At 39.7% G+C, this 14,333-nt stretch overlaps 1 protein-coding gene across 2 annotated transcripts in view; it reads left to right on the top strand.

The window, feature by feature from the left end:
* Positions 1-14,333, top strand: part of PLEKHG7 (pleckstrin homology and RhoGEF domain containing G7) — a 51,611-nt gene that overhangs the window by 26,319 nt on the left and 10,959 nt on the right. For both annotated transcript variants that reach the window (XM_063445157.1, XM_063445156.1), the window contains exons 6-11: positions 1,926-2,024; positions 3,691-3,840; positions 4,819-4,914; positions 7,207-7,308; positions 7,922-8,035; positions 9,880-10,054. In XM_063445157.1, coding sequence (XP_063301227.1) covers positions 1,926-2,024; positions 3,691-3,840; positions 4,819-4,914; positions 7,207-7,308; positions 7,922-8,035; positions 9,880-10,054 — 736 coding nt within the window. The remainder of the gene's footprint in view (positions 1-1,925; positions 2,025-3,690; positions 3,841-4,818; positions 4,915-7,206; positions 7,309-7,921; positions 8,036-9,879; positions 10,055-14,333) is intronic.

Raw genomic sequence — 14,333 nt, 5'->3', positions numbered from 1 at the left:
AATACTAAGCGACATACAAAATGGCGGCGGCTGTGAGCTTCTCGGAGCCATGTATTGAGGAGTCGGATGTGCTCGGCAAAATAAATAAGACTTTCCAACTGTTTTGGGAGAAGTTGGCTGCCCGGATGTGCGCTGCTGTGCCTCCAACGCTACCTACCTATACACCTCGGGTCCCAAAGCCCGCAAATAAGCGGAGGGTCTGGGCCGCAGCTATCCGGCCGATCCGAAAAAGGCGTTGGCGTCCAGTCGGGAAAGAGAAAGTCAGATGTCACCTACCTTCAAGGCAACACAGGCAGAGGTCAGTTCCTGAATTCCAGCGTAAACGGCTGAAACCTCTGCGTGGAACACCTGGACCTCAACTATATCAAGCACCGACTGGGCTAGTGAGCCAGAAAGCAAGGCTCCACCGGGTATCCACGATAGCACCGGTAGTGAGAGTCCCACAAAGGCGTAGACGTAAGAGGCAGAACTCACCCGCAGCGACTGCAGCACGGAGCTCGCAGGCCAAGCCTGGACCTAGCAACAAGCCGGAGACATCGTGGAGAGCCCTACTCCCGGTCTCTGACCAGAGCTGCCGGCTCTCACCTGGATCCCAGAGCCTGAAGTATTTTTGTATTCTCCTGCCCTCTGAACTGCCAATTGCTGGCATCGGGTGACTGTGGACTTATTCCCCATAACCCTGGCTGCTACCCACACATACAGCCTACGCCCCAGTGCCCATTTTCTGGCTGACGCCCTCTCACCTACCGGGCACTTACCCAATTATCTTACTTACCTCCTATTTAACCAAGCAACCTGCTTGAAGCCTCCTGGGGGCAGCTTGCCATTAGTTCTCATGCTCAGATAAGCCTATTACCAACTTAACGTATACTACCATTAATGTTTCACTGTATCATTAACTGCAGACAGGGTACTTTAGGACCAAAAGTTACTGCTATATGACAATATGACAAGCTTGTTTAACTACTGATATATCTAATCTCACACTTCTCATGCAACCCATACTGAAAATGACCAGTCTGCTATATAAATAGTCGTACTCTACTATTAGACTAACTAAGCATGCTTTACCCTAACACTGTTTGTTTTTATCGATTGCTCATGCACTTAGCCTGTTTGTTTTTACTCTTATAAAAAGTGCAAGGTCTTCTGATATCTTATATTCAAAGCACTATAGGGGCGAAGTCTCATGTAATATCTAATGATGATTTTGACCGTATATGCTACCACGGAAATGTCCCTGCTATATTAGTACGCTGATATCTTATACTCGGCTGAGCTGGTTTATCTTATAAAAAAAAAAAAAAGTCAAGCTATCTGTATATTCTTCTGCCTCATAGGTGAGACAGCGTACGTTCACATATTTAGAAGGGGCACATGTGTCTACCGAAGCAAGCCTGTAACCCTATCGTGTCTTACTGCCTTGACATAATAATTCAGAGTGTTTCATAATTTAAATCGCAGGTTTACCACGTTTGGTATTTTTATGCAACTGCCTACATCTTGTTATTTTCATGTTCTAAAATATAAAAATCGTGCTGTATAACAAGCCACATGTTGAAATGATGACAAACCGCTTGCAGCAGCTGTTGTGGCGCTGTACGCTTTACTGTTACTCCATGCACGAATAAAAAATAAAGAATTAAAAAAAAAAAAAAAAATGCAATTCAGTCCTAGGCCAGAGTGTTCCTTTATTGATAATATAATATATACATAGCTAAATGTGTGCCTTTACAATGGTATGGCTACACATTGCATTTAAGTATTTTTCCCGGTTTATGTAAATGAGAACTTTTGTATGTAAGAGTGGCATTTAATACAAATGTCATAGTAAAATCTATAAAATAGTATCTTAGGTCCTTCAGTACTTCCGAATTGTGTATATATAAGTGTTTTTAATTGTTCTTATCTCCAAATAATCTCAGCAATTTAGAGGAAAACAGAAGCAAATGTCTGATTTGGAGAACTGTTTGTCGTCTGTCAAGATTCCTGATTTTAGTGAATACGAGTTCTACAGTTTGAAGGTATAGTGCAGAAACAAATACTTCTAGCAGTTATGCATAAAAAAAAAACAAAAAAAAAACATGACTAATTCTGAATTTCTTTACACTGCCTGTATATGCTGTGTAAGCCACTTGTTCCCCAGAACTCTACCGTGGAATTTCAATACAAGTAATGAGTTGTACGGCAGTAAAAGCCCCTATACGCTTAGATTTCAACATTGTTGTTATTATACTTTCACTGTGCCATTACGCAGATAACATAACGTGGGATAACATAAAGAGTTGTATCACTCACCACAATTTATTTCAACTTTTAAAGACTATTGTGTAAGAATGAATCATTAGAATTGACCCACATAGTACTAAAAGGTTACCTAAACTGTGAAGGTCACTTATGATGCAATAAAAAAAAAAAATCTAAAAGATAAAAATCAAATAAAGAAGCTCAGCATAGAGGTAAGAAGCATTTTAATTTACATCATTCAGTACAAATATATGCTAGCGACCTCATCTATATCGTGCAGACATACATAAACTACATTATGGTAGAAACATGCATGCTTGTTGAGTTTTTTACTCTGTTTGCAAGGAGTCTTAGGAGGTTAATCATAATGGTGTGCAAAAAAACAATACATTTTTCAGCGGTTAATACCTGGCTTGATGAATGAGTAGTGCTGAGTATATGGTCATACAGCAAGTGAAAGCATTGACAAATTTAGAAAGGGCGGAACAAAGATCTCTCTTAAAGGTGACAGAAAGATTGATAAATCTGATGAATCTCCAAAAAACAAGGAATATGTTTAGAAATGACGTTAGGCTGTAAAAGAAGCAACATACAACCCCCCCACCCCCAGATTTAAAGGGCCATTCTGAACACCAAAAATCAAGTTTAATAAAGTAGTTTTGGTATATAGATCATGTTCCTGCAGTCTCACTACTTAATTATCTGCACTTTAGGAGTTAAATCACTTTTATTTTTATGCAGCCCTAGTCACACCTCTCCTGGCTGTGACTCACATAGTGTCCCTTCATACTTCCTGAAAAAGTCATTTTTTTAAGCTTCCCTTCTAATACTAATAGCCTGCTAGAACCCGCAGCAGCTTCCTGTGTGATTAAAAGTCAATTAGCAGATCAGGAGGTAGGAATGTGTAAAGTGAACACACTGTGCTGTAACATCTCATTGGAAATGAAACCATTTTTTTTCATGCAGGCAGCGTGAATCACTCCTGCCTAGGTCTGCATAAACAGAAACAAATGTGATTTAACTCCTAAATAGCAGAGGTTTGAGCAGTGAGACTACTGGTGCGTGATCTATACACCAAAACTGATTCATTAAAGTTGTTTTAATACCTAGAGTATCCCTTTTTATAAATTGCACCCCAAAATGACAAAAAAATGCACAAAACTTTGATTAAAAAACTATAAATTCTGTTTCTTTCCCTTATATTGGTTACTATAGTATGCTTATATATTTTAGTTAGTTGTTTATTTGTTTGTACCATTTCATGTTTGGGCAGAATAGGGCTGCAGGATCTGCTCATATTAGGTGACATTTCAGGATGGCGAGAAAAATATCTGAATATTTAATGCAAAGTAATTCATTGTTTTATAATCAAGGTTTTCAGAAGCAGTAAACAAGGTTGTGCTGGAACATGTGTGACTGTATTTGAATCTTTTTTAATTCTAGGATAAAACCTGGACTGAATTCGTAAGCATGAGGGCTCTGGTTAGAAGGGATAACCAGTGCCATACAGTCCGAAGATTTCAGGAATCTGTCTGGGAACTCTTTACATCAGAGTGTACCTACTTTTTAGATCATCTGCTTGTTCTCAAAATGGTATGGTTAACTTTTAAGTCTCACATTTTTTTTTTTAATTCAAAACTTAAAACAATAAACACATACAATGTAAAAAGGGAATAATTAAATAAGTAGGAATAGAATAACTATGTAAACCATAAGAGATGGAGAATATTATATTAGATGGGACTGGAAATCATCTGAATAAGTTTAAAGTTTCCAATGAGTCCAATGGTCAGTGTCCTTGGACATAACTTTCTTGCAGTAAGCTCTTCAAGACATCATAACTCCTCCATGCGAGACACTCATTCCTTGTGTCAGTAGAGTAGAGCGTAGAAAGCCATTTTTGCTTTAGGCAGTGTAGACAATTGCAAAGAAGATTTTAAAGGGGCACTCCAAGCACTATAACCACTATAAGGCATTATCTAGACAAGGAGTGGGAAGCTGTCTATGCTTGAACCCAGTGGTGTATCCTGGTTTTGTGCTGCCCTAGGCAGGACAAAACTCAGGCGCCCCCCTCCCGCCCACGCCACCCCCACCCAAGGCATTTGCCCTGGGCATTTGGGGGTGGCTTTTTTTGCCGCCCCCTGAAAAATGCCGCCCAAGGCAAATGCCTTGTTTGCCTCGCGGCTAATACGCCCCTGCTTGAACCGCAGAAACAAACAAAACATAAGTCACAGACACCGAACATAGGTGGAGGAATCAAAAACATGTACATTAAGGGCAAATTATACCAGTTCCAAAGAGAAACAACAAAGGCAGGAATACGGAACAAAACAAGTTAGAAATAAAGAACAAGACTTGGTCAATAGGATTCCAGGAGGGGAAATAGAATTCCAATGACAAGACACAGGCTAAATAACTAAACGATAAGACAGCCCTATGCAATAGACCCAGTTCTTTTGCAAACATGGAAAGCAATGCATTACAGCATGCCATGCACTATTGCATATATTAATGCAATAAATGCAATAAAATGGCTAACCAGTTTGAATTGTTTTTTTTTTAATATTGTAGGTGTTTTTGAACACTCTTAAATACCTGCAGAGTCATGATCACCTAATGGATGTGGAATCTGCACGACTGTTTGCTAATCTGGAGGAACTGAGCCAGGTAATTTGTTTTGTAAATCACATTTCATTCAAAGTTTCCAGTGTCCTCATAAGGGACTTTCTCACTAACGTAAAAAAAAAAACACAAACAAGATAACGACAGTAGTCATTGAAGTTCTGAACATTGACAACATTCACACGTTATCAATACATGAAAATGCAAATGACTAATGTTAACCAATTAATAGAAAGAAACGTGGGAAGGAAAATGGAGAAGAGGGTGGGGGAAATCCTGAGCCAAGCAGTGTATGTTCCTGTTATATAACAAAAAAGATTGTTCTGCACTATATGCAGATATTCTTGACTAAATAAAAATATTCAAATTTAACATTTTCACTTCTCATTTTTGAAAAGCTTACAACATTTGATGAAACTTAACTCTACTTCTCTTAAATTATATTATATATATATTACCTTTTTATTTGGCTGAGCAGCCATGTTGGGGTAGACTCTAATGTTAGCTGACCAACTGCGACTCAGCCTAACGAAGTTTCACACCGAGCAGAAGGCAAGTTAGATTGAGCAGCAGTTGTAGAGTCTACCCAACATGGCTGCTCAGCAAGAAAAAAAAAGTGAAAATCATTACCATAATTTCAAAAAATATCATGAAGTTTAGTTAAATGTAATAAACTTTTAAAGCACGAGAAGTGAAATTGTGATGACAGTTGTCCTTTAAATTTCACCTTTTTAACTAATTATACTAATTAAATGGACATGGTAAGCAAACTAACGTGACCTAGCAAAGAGTGATTATCCTGTCCCTTAAAAGAGACAGTTATGTACTTTGTACTTTGTTTTCCTTTAAATTCCTTTAAATTTCACATCACAATTCAGTTCAGGCACAGCCCAGGCATACATTGCATTTTATGTTCCCATTTACACCTATTTATTCACTTAGTTGTGAAAAAATATTATTTCCTGTACCTCTTCCATCACTTTATCTTCCCTTTTCATACCAATGTTAATGAGCAATGTAAAGCAGACTAACTGTTTTATACATAGGAAGAAAATCACAAATCTGGCGCAAATGGGAAAGCAAATGCAACAATTTGAATTTACATAACCACCATAGTTTAATGTATTATTTTCACTCTGTACTTCCTAATTGCTGGTTGCCAGATTAAATGACATAATTATACCAGTAACTAACAGAAAGCTAAGATGCGGGAAACAGAGATGTGAATATCTACATTTATCTATTATTTGAATATAGGGAATAAGTTATGTAATATTAAAAACTCGTTTTCCTGGCACTATAGCTTCTCCCTCTGTCAAGCCACCTCCCTCTCCCCCGTGGTGCAGAAGGGGTTAAAAACCCCTTCTATCCCTTACCTTAGCTCAGGTCCGCCTCCTTTCCTCCCTTGCTGACGCAGCTGGCGGGGTGACCTAATGCGCATGCACAGCAATGGCTGCTCTCGCATTAGGTTTTCCCCATAGGAAAGCATTATTCAATGCTTTCCTATGGGGATTCAGGTGATGCTGGATGCCCTCACCTAACGATCCGGAAGTCCTTCTAGTGGCTGTCTGATAGACAGCCACTAGACGTGGAGTTAAAGGACCACGATAGGCACCCAGACCACTACAGCTCATTGAAGTGGTCTGGGTGCCAGGTCCATCTAGTGTTAACCCTTTCTGCTGTAAACATAGCAGTTTCAAAGAAACTGCTATGTTTACATTAGGGTTAATCCAGCCTCTAGTGGCTGTCTCATTGACAGCCGCTAGAGGCGCTTCCGCGCTTCTCACTGTGAAAATCACAGTGAGAAGACGCTGACGTCCATAGGAAAGCTTTGAGAAATGCTTTCCTATGGACTGATTGAATGCGTGCGTGGCTCTTGCTGCGCATGCGCATTCAGCGCTGACGTTGGAAAAGGGAGGAGAGTTCCCCAGCGCCGAGGGAGCCTGTGCTGGAGAAAGGTAAGTGTTTAACCCCTTCAGCCTGGCGGGAGGAGGGCCATGAGGCTGAGGGGGACCTAAAGACCCTATAGTGCCAGGAAAACAAGTTTGTTTTCCTGGCACCATAGTGGTCCTTTAACCCATAAAAATAATTATTGCAGTTTATCAAAAACTGCGATAATTACCTGCTCATGGTTAAGGGTGCTGGGACGGTGCACCCAGACCACTTCGATGAGCTGAAGTGGTCTGGGTGCCTTTAGTGTTCCTTTAGGAAGTTACATTTCCCCTTTAAATGTATTTGATGTTGTAAGCAAAAACATTGCATACAATCTGTTGTGTACTGGTTGTTGGCCTAAAATGCAAGTAATTTAAGTTGCAAATATGCTCTTCTTTGAACCAGGAAAGCCTAAACTTTGCCACTTGCTTGCTCCGGAATATTGAGAACCGAGAATTAGGAGCTACAAATACAGTCTGTTTGCCCCTAGCAGAATTACTAAGCAAGGTAAGTTCTAGCCATTACATAGAACATATTAATTTATAGTTACACAAAATACAAATAAAGTGATACAACCCACTGTCCTATTAAATTGTGATTTAAGTAGCTTTAGATCCATGCATCTGTCATTATTTGTAACAATTAAATAACTGAAACATATAATTTTTTTTGTTTCCGTGACAAATGTATAGTGGTTAGGGGTCTCTAATTTCTTCTAAAAATTGTAATTAGCAACTTTAAGAAATTCTATTTGTGACAAGTAGAATTGCAAAAAACAAATGTCACATTGGTAGTGAAATATTAGATAGATAAAATAAACGGTTTTGGTTAAGGTGTAAGTTTAACAAAGCCCCTATATCTTAGCCTTCACGAGTCAGTACAGGTGCAATGAGATCTCAAGTATTTCCTCCAGAGAGCCCAAATCACATAATACGCTTAGCTGGTGTTGCAAATTGTGAGAGAAGTATTTCACACACCAAGTATCACATTCTTGGTGACTTCATCAATTATTTGTACAGATATTGGGGTGGGATTCTCGATAGTCTCAGCTTCTCTCGTTTTAATGTCCAGTGTATAAAGTTCTCAATTTATTCTACCAATTCTGTTTTTCTTCCAACAGTATTTCAAAGAAAGCCTTTGCCTTACCCACCAGATATATTGTCTCAATTACACATCTGCTGTCGTTTACCTGGAGAACATTAAGCAAAGAGATGATTTTTCAGCATATCAAAAAGTAATGTACCGTTTTTATTATTATTATAAAATTACAATTAGGTGACAACATATTGTGGTATACTTCACAACGGGATAGTGAGGAAGGGAGGATTGTACCTGTGAGCAGTTTATAGTCTAACGTCTACTCCTCAGTTATAGACGGTGCAAAACACAAGTGGAGGCTTACACGGCTCACATGTCATGTGGACATATTATAAAGAACAGTGGTTAATAGCTGCCAGACACAGCTTGGGCAGATTACGGTAAACATAACTGATATTGATTGACATCTGCTGGTGCAATGATCTTTAGGTGGAAAATAATCAAAAATAGATGGTAAAACCTGTTCTATAAAGGAAAATGAGGCAACGGTGGGGGATGGGTTATTAGGGAAATGGTTATAGTAAAACTAGCCAATCTGTTAAAAGTAAACAACATGAAACTGTCTAAATTGTGCATAAACAGAGCAATCTGCAAGAGAGGCGAGGATGTAGGATGGTGTCTGAGGGGGAGATTAGCCGTGATGGGGGAAGCTATCTCCACGTTACACATCTTTAGATTATTCTGGGATGTTGGATGATTCTAGAGCTGAGCTCTCCTTCAAGAACCAACGATGATCAACCTTTTGTTTGTTTTGTCTGATAATCCATTATGTCTTGCTATTTATAAGCAAACATTTCTAAATAGGAGTTCACTGCTAATTTTAAGGTTTACTGAGTTTAATGAACAAAGGTGGGGGTTGTTTTTAAGTATAAGTGGTATAAACACATGAAAAAAAATAAAAATGCTAAGTTTTTCATCCTGACTGTGCACAAAATATACAGATTGTCTGCTCGTTTAAGCATGGCTCTCTTCGTTGTTAATATTACTTTGTATGTAAATATTATTTTATCATTTTATATAATTGTATTGTGCTGCAGAATGTGTTGGCATTATATAAATGCTAAAATAACGGATAGTAAAAATAATAATACTTCCCCTCCCCACTAGTTATTGGCAAATGGAAATTCATCTCTTGCTAGTATAAATTCACCCCTGGTGAGTGTTATCGGCCCTTGAGGCTTGCAATGGCGAGTAACATTTAAGCCCATGTAGCTGCCTGGAGTATTAATGAATATACTTTAAGTTCGGCTAAATTCAAATTATTTATCTTTGAATATCACTCGAAAATATGATGACTGTATACATAAGAAGAACAGCAGTATAGAAACACAGGCAATCGATTGCCTTTAAAAAGTAAGATGTTTAATAATGATAATACAGATAGTAACTATGATATGCTATCCAGTTCGGGCACTGTTACAAGCAAACAAAGGCTGCTTTGTATGTAGCAATCCTGAGTTAGACGTTGGTGTAAAAGCAGTTTGGTTCTAAGTGGCTAGAAGAGATCATAGCGTGATTCTGTCTCCAAGGTAGCCTGGCACAATGCAGGTAAAGGCCTTTTATTGCCATTGATAACAAGCTATTCACTTTAAAAATGTTGACTCTAAGTGTCCACACTAAAAGCTCATTTTAGGCGCACTGTAATTTGTGCATGAAAAAAAAAATCATGGCATCATTATAAGACAGTTTATATTGACAGTGCTGTACCCCTGCTACAAATACAGAGTACAGTAAAGCAACGCATGCAGTAGGTTAAACTTTAGCAGCTTAATATTAGGGGGTGACTGAGGAGACGTGATATTTGGTTTTCGGGGCTTAAGGGAGTGTAAGATATAATGATAGTAAGGAGTATTTCTTTTCAAAATGCCATGGATTGTGTCTACTATCACTTCGTCTTGCTGATAAATCTAAAGACATCTCCCCGATATTTGTACGGTAACTTACATCTGGTCTGACTGTAATTGTAATTGTCTTTAGTAGTGGTGTGAACAGCAGGAACATTGCAAAAGGCTACACCTCTCTGACTTGCTGGTGGCTCCATTACACCGACTGACACGGTACCCATTAATCCTGAAGAACATATGGAAGAGAAGCACTGATCCAAATGAAAAACTCTCCATCTATTCCATGAAGGAAAGAGTGGAAAACTCCCTACGTAAGTAAAGCTGGGATGTGGATCTGTTTCTTTCAAGTTTCTTTGTAAAGGCACCATCACTGTCCTTCTCTCATCTCACATCCCATCTGTTCTGCCCCATTTGTAATCTTGAATATCCATAAGAGTGCAAAACAGGTGCGAGACCACAGGATCCTGCAGAGATTGGCTCACATTGGGATGAGACCACTAAGAAAGGGTGCATTTTTCCAGAAGCCACTCCTTGTCATGGCTCATAGAAAATGGAAGATTTAAAAAAAAAAACTGTTACCAGATACAATAGCCATTTAAAAAAATAAAATAAAATAAAAGTCTTTTTTTAAAGGGACACTGTAGGCACCCAGACAACTTCAGCTCATTGAAGTGGTCTGGGTGCAAACTCCCATCACCCTTAAACCTGAGCATGTAATTATTGCAGCTTTTATAAATTGAACTAATGACCTGCTAGGGTTAATTCCTCCTCTCGTGGCTGTCTACCATACAGCCACTAGAGGGACTTCCGGGTGGATAAGCAAAGCTATGCATGAGGACTTCCAGCGTCACCAGAATCTCCATAGGAAAGCATTGAATAACAAGTTTGTTTTCCTGACAGAATAAACATTAGTCTAATATAAGATACATAATATGCTTAATAAATGATATATCATAAAATAAAAGAACAATTAAAGGATCACTATAATGTCAGGAAAACATAGCGGTTTTCCTGACACTTTAGTGCCCTGAGGGTGCCCCCACCCTCAGGGTCCCCCTCCCGTGGTGCTGAAGGGGTTAAAACCCCTTCAGCCACTTACCTTAATCCAGTGCCGGGCTCCCTCGGCGCTGGTGACCTCTCCTCCCCCGCCGACGTCAGCTCCCACGTCTAACGTCAGCGGAGCCGAATGCGCACTGCCGCGCATGCATTCAAAGTGTCCATAGGAAAGCATTTCTCAATGCTTTCCTATGGACGCTCTGCGTGATGGAGGCATAATATGCCTCCAGCATCGCAGATGCGCCTCTAGTGGCTGTCCGGAAGACAGCCACTAGAAGCTGTCTTAACCCTGGAATGTAAACATAACAGTTTCTCTGAAACTGCTATGTTTGCATCTGAAGGGTTAAAACCTGAGGGACCTGGCACCCAGACCACTTCATTGAGCTGAAGTGGTCTAGGTGACTATAGTGTCCCTTTAACTATTGTGTTAAAGGGATCCTATAGTGCCAGGAAAACAAACCCATTTTCCTGGCACTATAGGGTTAATAGCCCCCCCCCCCCCTCGGGGCCCCCCTCCCACTGTGCTGAAGGGGTTAAAACCCCTTCAGCCACTTACCTTAACCCAGCACCGGGCTCCCTCGGCGCTGGTGACCTCTCCTCCCCCTGCTGACGTCAGCTCCCGAGTGGAGCCGAATGCGCATTCAAACCTGCCCCTAGGAAAGCTTATTCAATAAACGTATTTGACGCTGGACTCCGTGAGGACGTCCATCGTCATTTCAGTGCAATTTACTCACTGAGAATTGCGGAAGCGGTCTCTAGTGGCTGTCAGGGAGACAGCCACTAGAGGCTGGATTAACCATGCAATGTAATCATGCTGTCTAATCAGCATCTTGATATGCCACACCTGTGAGGTTGATGGATTATCTCAACAAAGGAGAAGTGCTCACTAACACAGATTTAGACAGATTTGTGAACAATATTTGAGAGAAATAGGCCTTTCGTGTACATTGAAAAAGTCTTAGATCTTTGAGTTCAGCTCATGAAAAATGGGGGCAAAAACAAAAGTGTTGTGTTTATAATTTTGTTCAGTGTAAGTATCTAAGGACATTGGATAGCTCTTATCATTAAATAGTGTTATAATTTATATTTTACAATACAATTTTATAATAGCATTTGTTAACTAACCACTAAGGAACACTTTCTAACTATCCCCAAGAACCCATGTGTCCATGTTCTTCACAATTACAACATGAGGTTTGGGAGACAGGAACAAATGATGAACTTGTGTCTTCTGTGCATTCCATTGTCTGGTTTGCCGACTTCTCTATTCGTGAGTCAGTTGTCTACAGATGCACACTGCTAGTTGTCTCTACTCAAGGGGTTAAGCTAGTACTGTCCTGTACAACAACAATCACATGTGTTCTCAACAACTCCATTCCAGCAAGATGAGTTATGAGAGGTAGGTGTGTCATCCATGCTCAGCATATTCTATTTATTACATCCCGTGTAGATAAAGCGCTGTCAGAGAAGTGATCATTGAATATATGAATAATTCTAATAGAAGATGAAGGAATTAGTGAAGATTTGTACTCATGGTTTCATAATAGCAAATGATGGTGAATCACTAGTCCATCATTAGACAAGGTTTAATAAGTAGTAAGATGTTGAGAAAGATGTAAAATCTAATGTATCTATCCATTCAGTTGCTAATTAAATTTCAGTTAAAGGGACATTACAGTCGCCAAAACAACTTTAGCTTCATGAAACAGTTTTAATGTATATATCATGTCCCTGCAGTTTCACTATTCAATCCTCTGCCATTTAGGAGTTAAATCACTTTGTTTATGCAGCTTTGGTTACACTTCCCTGCCTGTGACTTGCACAGCCTTTCTAAACACTTCCTGTAAAGAGCCATCTAATGTTAACACTTCCTTTACAATTTCCTATCTCCTGCTCTTTTAATAGCTTGCTAGACCCTGTAGGAGCCTCCTGTATGTGATTAAAGCTCAGTTTACAGAGCAGGATATCATTTTATTTTATTTTTTAAGTAAGTGACATCTGATTGAAAATAAATGTTTTCATGCAGGCTGTGTCAAAGTCCATGGGAGGTGTGGCTAGAGCTGCATAAACAGAAACAAATTGATTTAACTCCTAAATGGCAGTGAATTGAGCAGGGAAACTTCAGTAAAACTGCTTCATTAAAACTGCTTCATTAAAGGACCACTATAGTTCCAGGAAAACATATTCATTTTCCTGGCACTATAGTCCCCCTCACGCCGGGCTGAAGGGGGAGGAAGGGGTTAATCCCTTACCTTTTTTCCAGCGCCGGACTCCCTCGGCGCTGGGGACTCTCCTCCCTCTTCTGCCATCATCGGCTGAATGCGCCTGCGCGGCAAGAGCCGCACGCGCATTCAGCCATTCTCATAGGAAAGCATTCTCAATGCTTTCCTATGGGCGCTGGCGCCTTTTCACTGTGAAAATCACAGTGAGAAGCGTGGAAGCGCCTCTAGCGACTGTCAATGAGAGGTGGACCTGGCACCTAGACCACTTCATTAAGCTGAAGTGGTCTGGGTGCCTATAGTGATCCTTTAAGTTAAATTATTTGTGTCTATAGTGTCCGTTTAAGACATACTGCCTTGCATGCCTCTCTGCACTCATGTCGTTATATTGACCACATCAACATTATGACAAATCCATGTTAACAGGGAGCAGTCCAGAAATGCCAATAAGTTAGTTTGTTGACTAAAGTGACATCACTAAACCTGGAAATGTTTTGACTCAGGTGAGACAAACCACACCAATACCCAGATGTTACTTGAGTTTACCTCCCAAATATTTTAGCAAGTTATGGATGGCAGAAAGGTTGTAGTGAGACAAGCACTTGGGGTTTAGGTCTACATTCCTCCTCTAAATAAACTGATCTGGGACCAAACAATATCCTACCACACTTTAACTATTCATAGTCTAATCACAGGGTATCGATGTAGGTATTCCTGACTGGGCCACCTTCATTAAGCATTGATATATGACTATTAACACCTTATTAAGAAAAACTCTAACCATGGATCAGGGATATGTAACGGTGAACCTTGTATTATGGGATAGTAAAACAATCTTGCCATCTTGGTATCTGGGGACATCATAATAAACCCCAAAACCAAAGGGTAGGATTAGGATGGAGACTAGTGCTATGTGTAAATACTGGATATTTACGTTACAGTTGCCCAGTGCTCTTATGAATCATATTTCACATATTGTTACATTGAATAGATCATGTGCCAACCATTTAATCAGACTTTCTGACTTTAAATCACTGGAGCTAATCGTTTGTTGATGAAAATCTCTGTCTCCATGGATAAAACTGTTATACGAGTGGCACTCTAAACAAAACCCTTGTTTGATTGTAACGAACCTGTGCACCCGATTTATTATCAAACATGTTCCTGCCATTCACTTGTGTTTGCTCAAACGTGTCTGCTCATAATTCTTCTACTTGGTGATCGATGAGTCATAAAAATAACAAATGCTAAAAAACACAGTACTCGGAATAGGAGAACAGCCGGTGAGATGGGATTTGTACTGGGAATAACATGT

Source organism: Pelobates fuscus, chromosome 3 (genome assembly GCF_036172605.1).
Source record: "Pelobates fuscus isolate aPelFus1 chromosome 3, aPelFus1.pri, whole genome shotgun sequence".
Lineage (NCBI taxonomy): Eukaryota > Metazoa > Chordata > Amphibia > Anura > Pelobatidae > Pelobates > Pelobates fuscus.
This window is presented reverse-complemented; position numbering and strand designations above follow the sequence as displayed.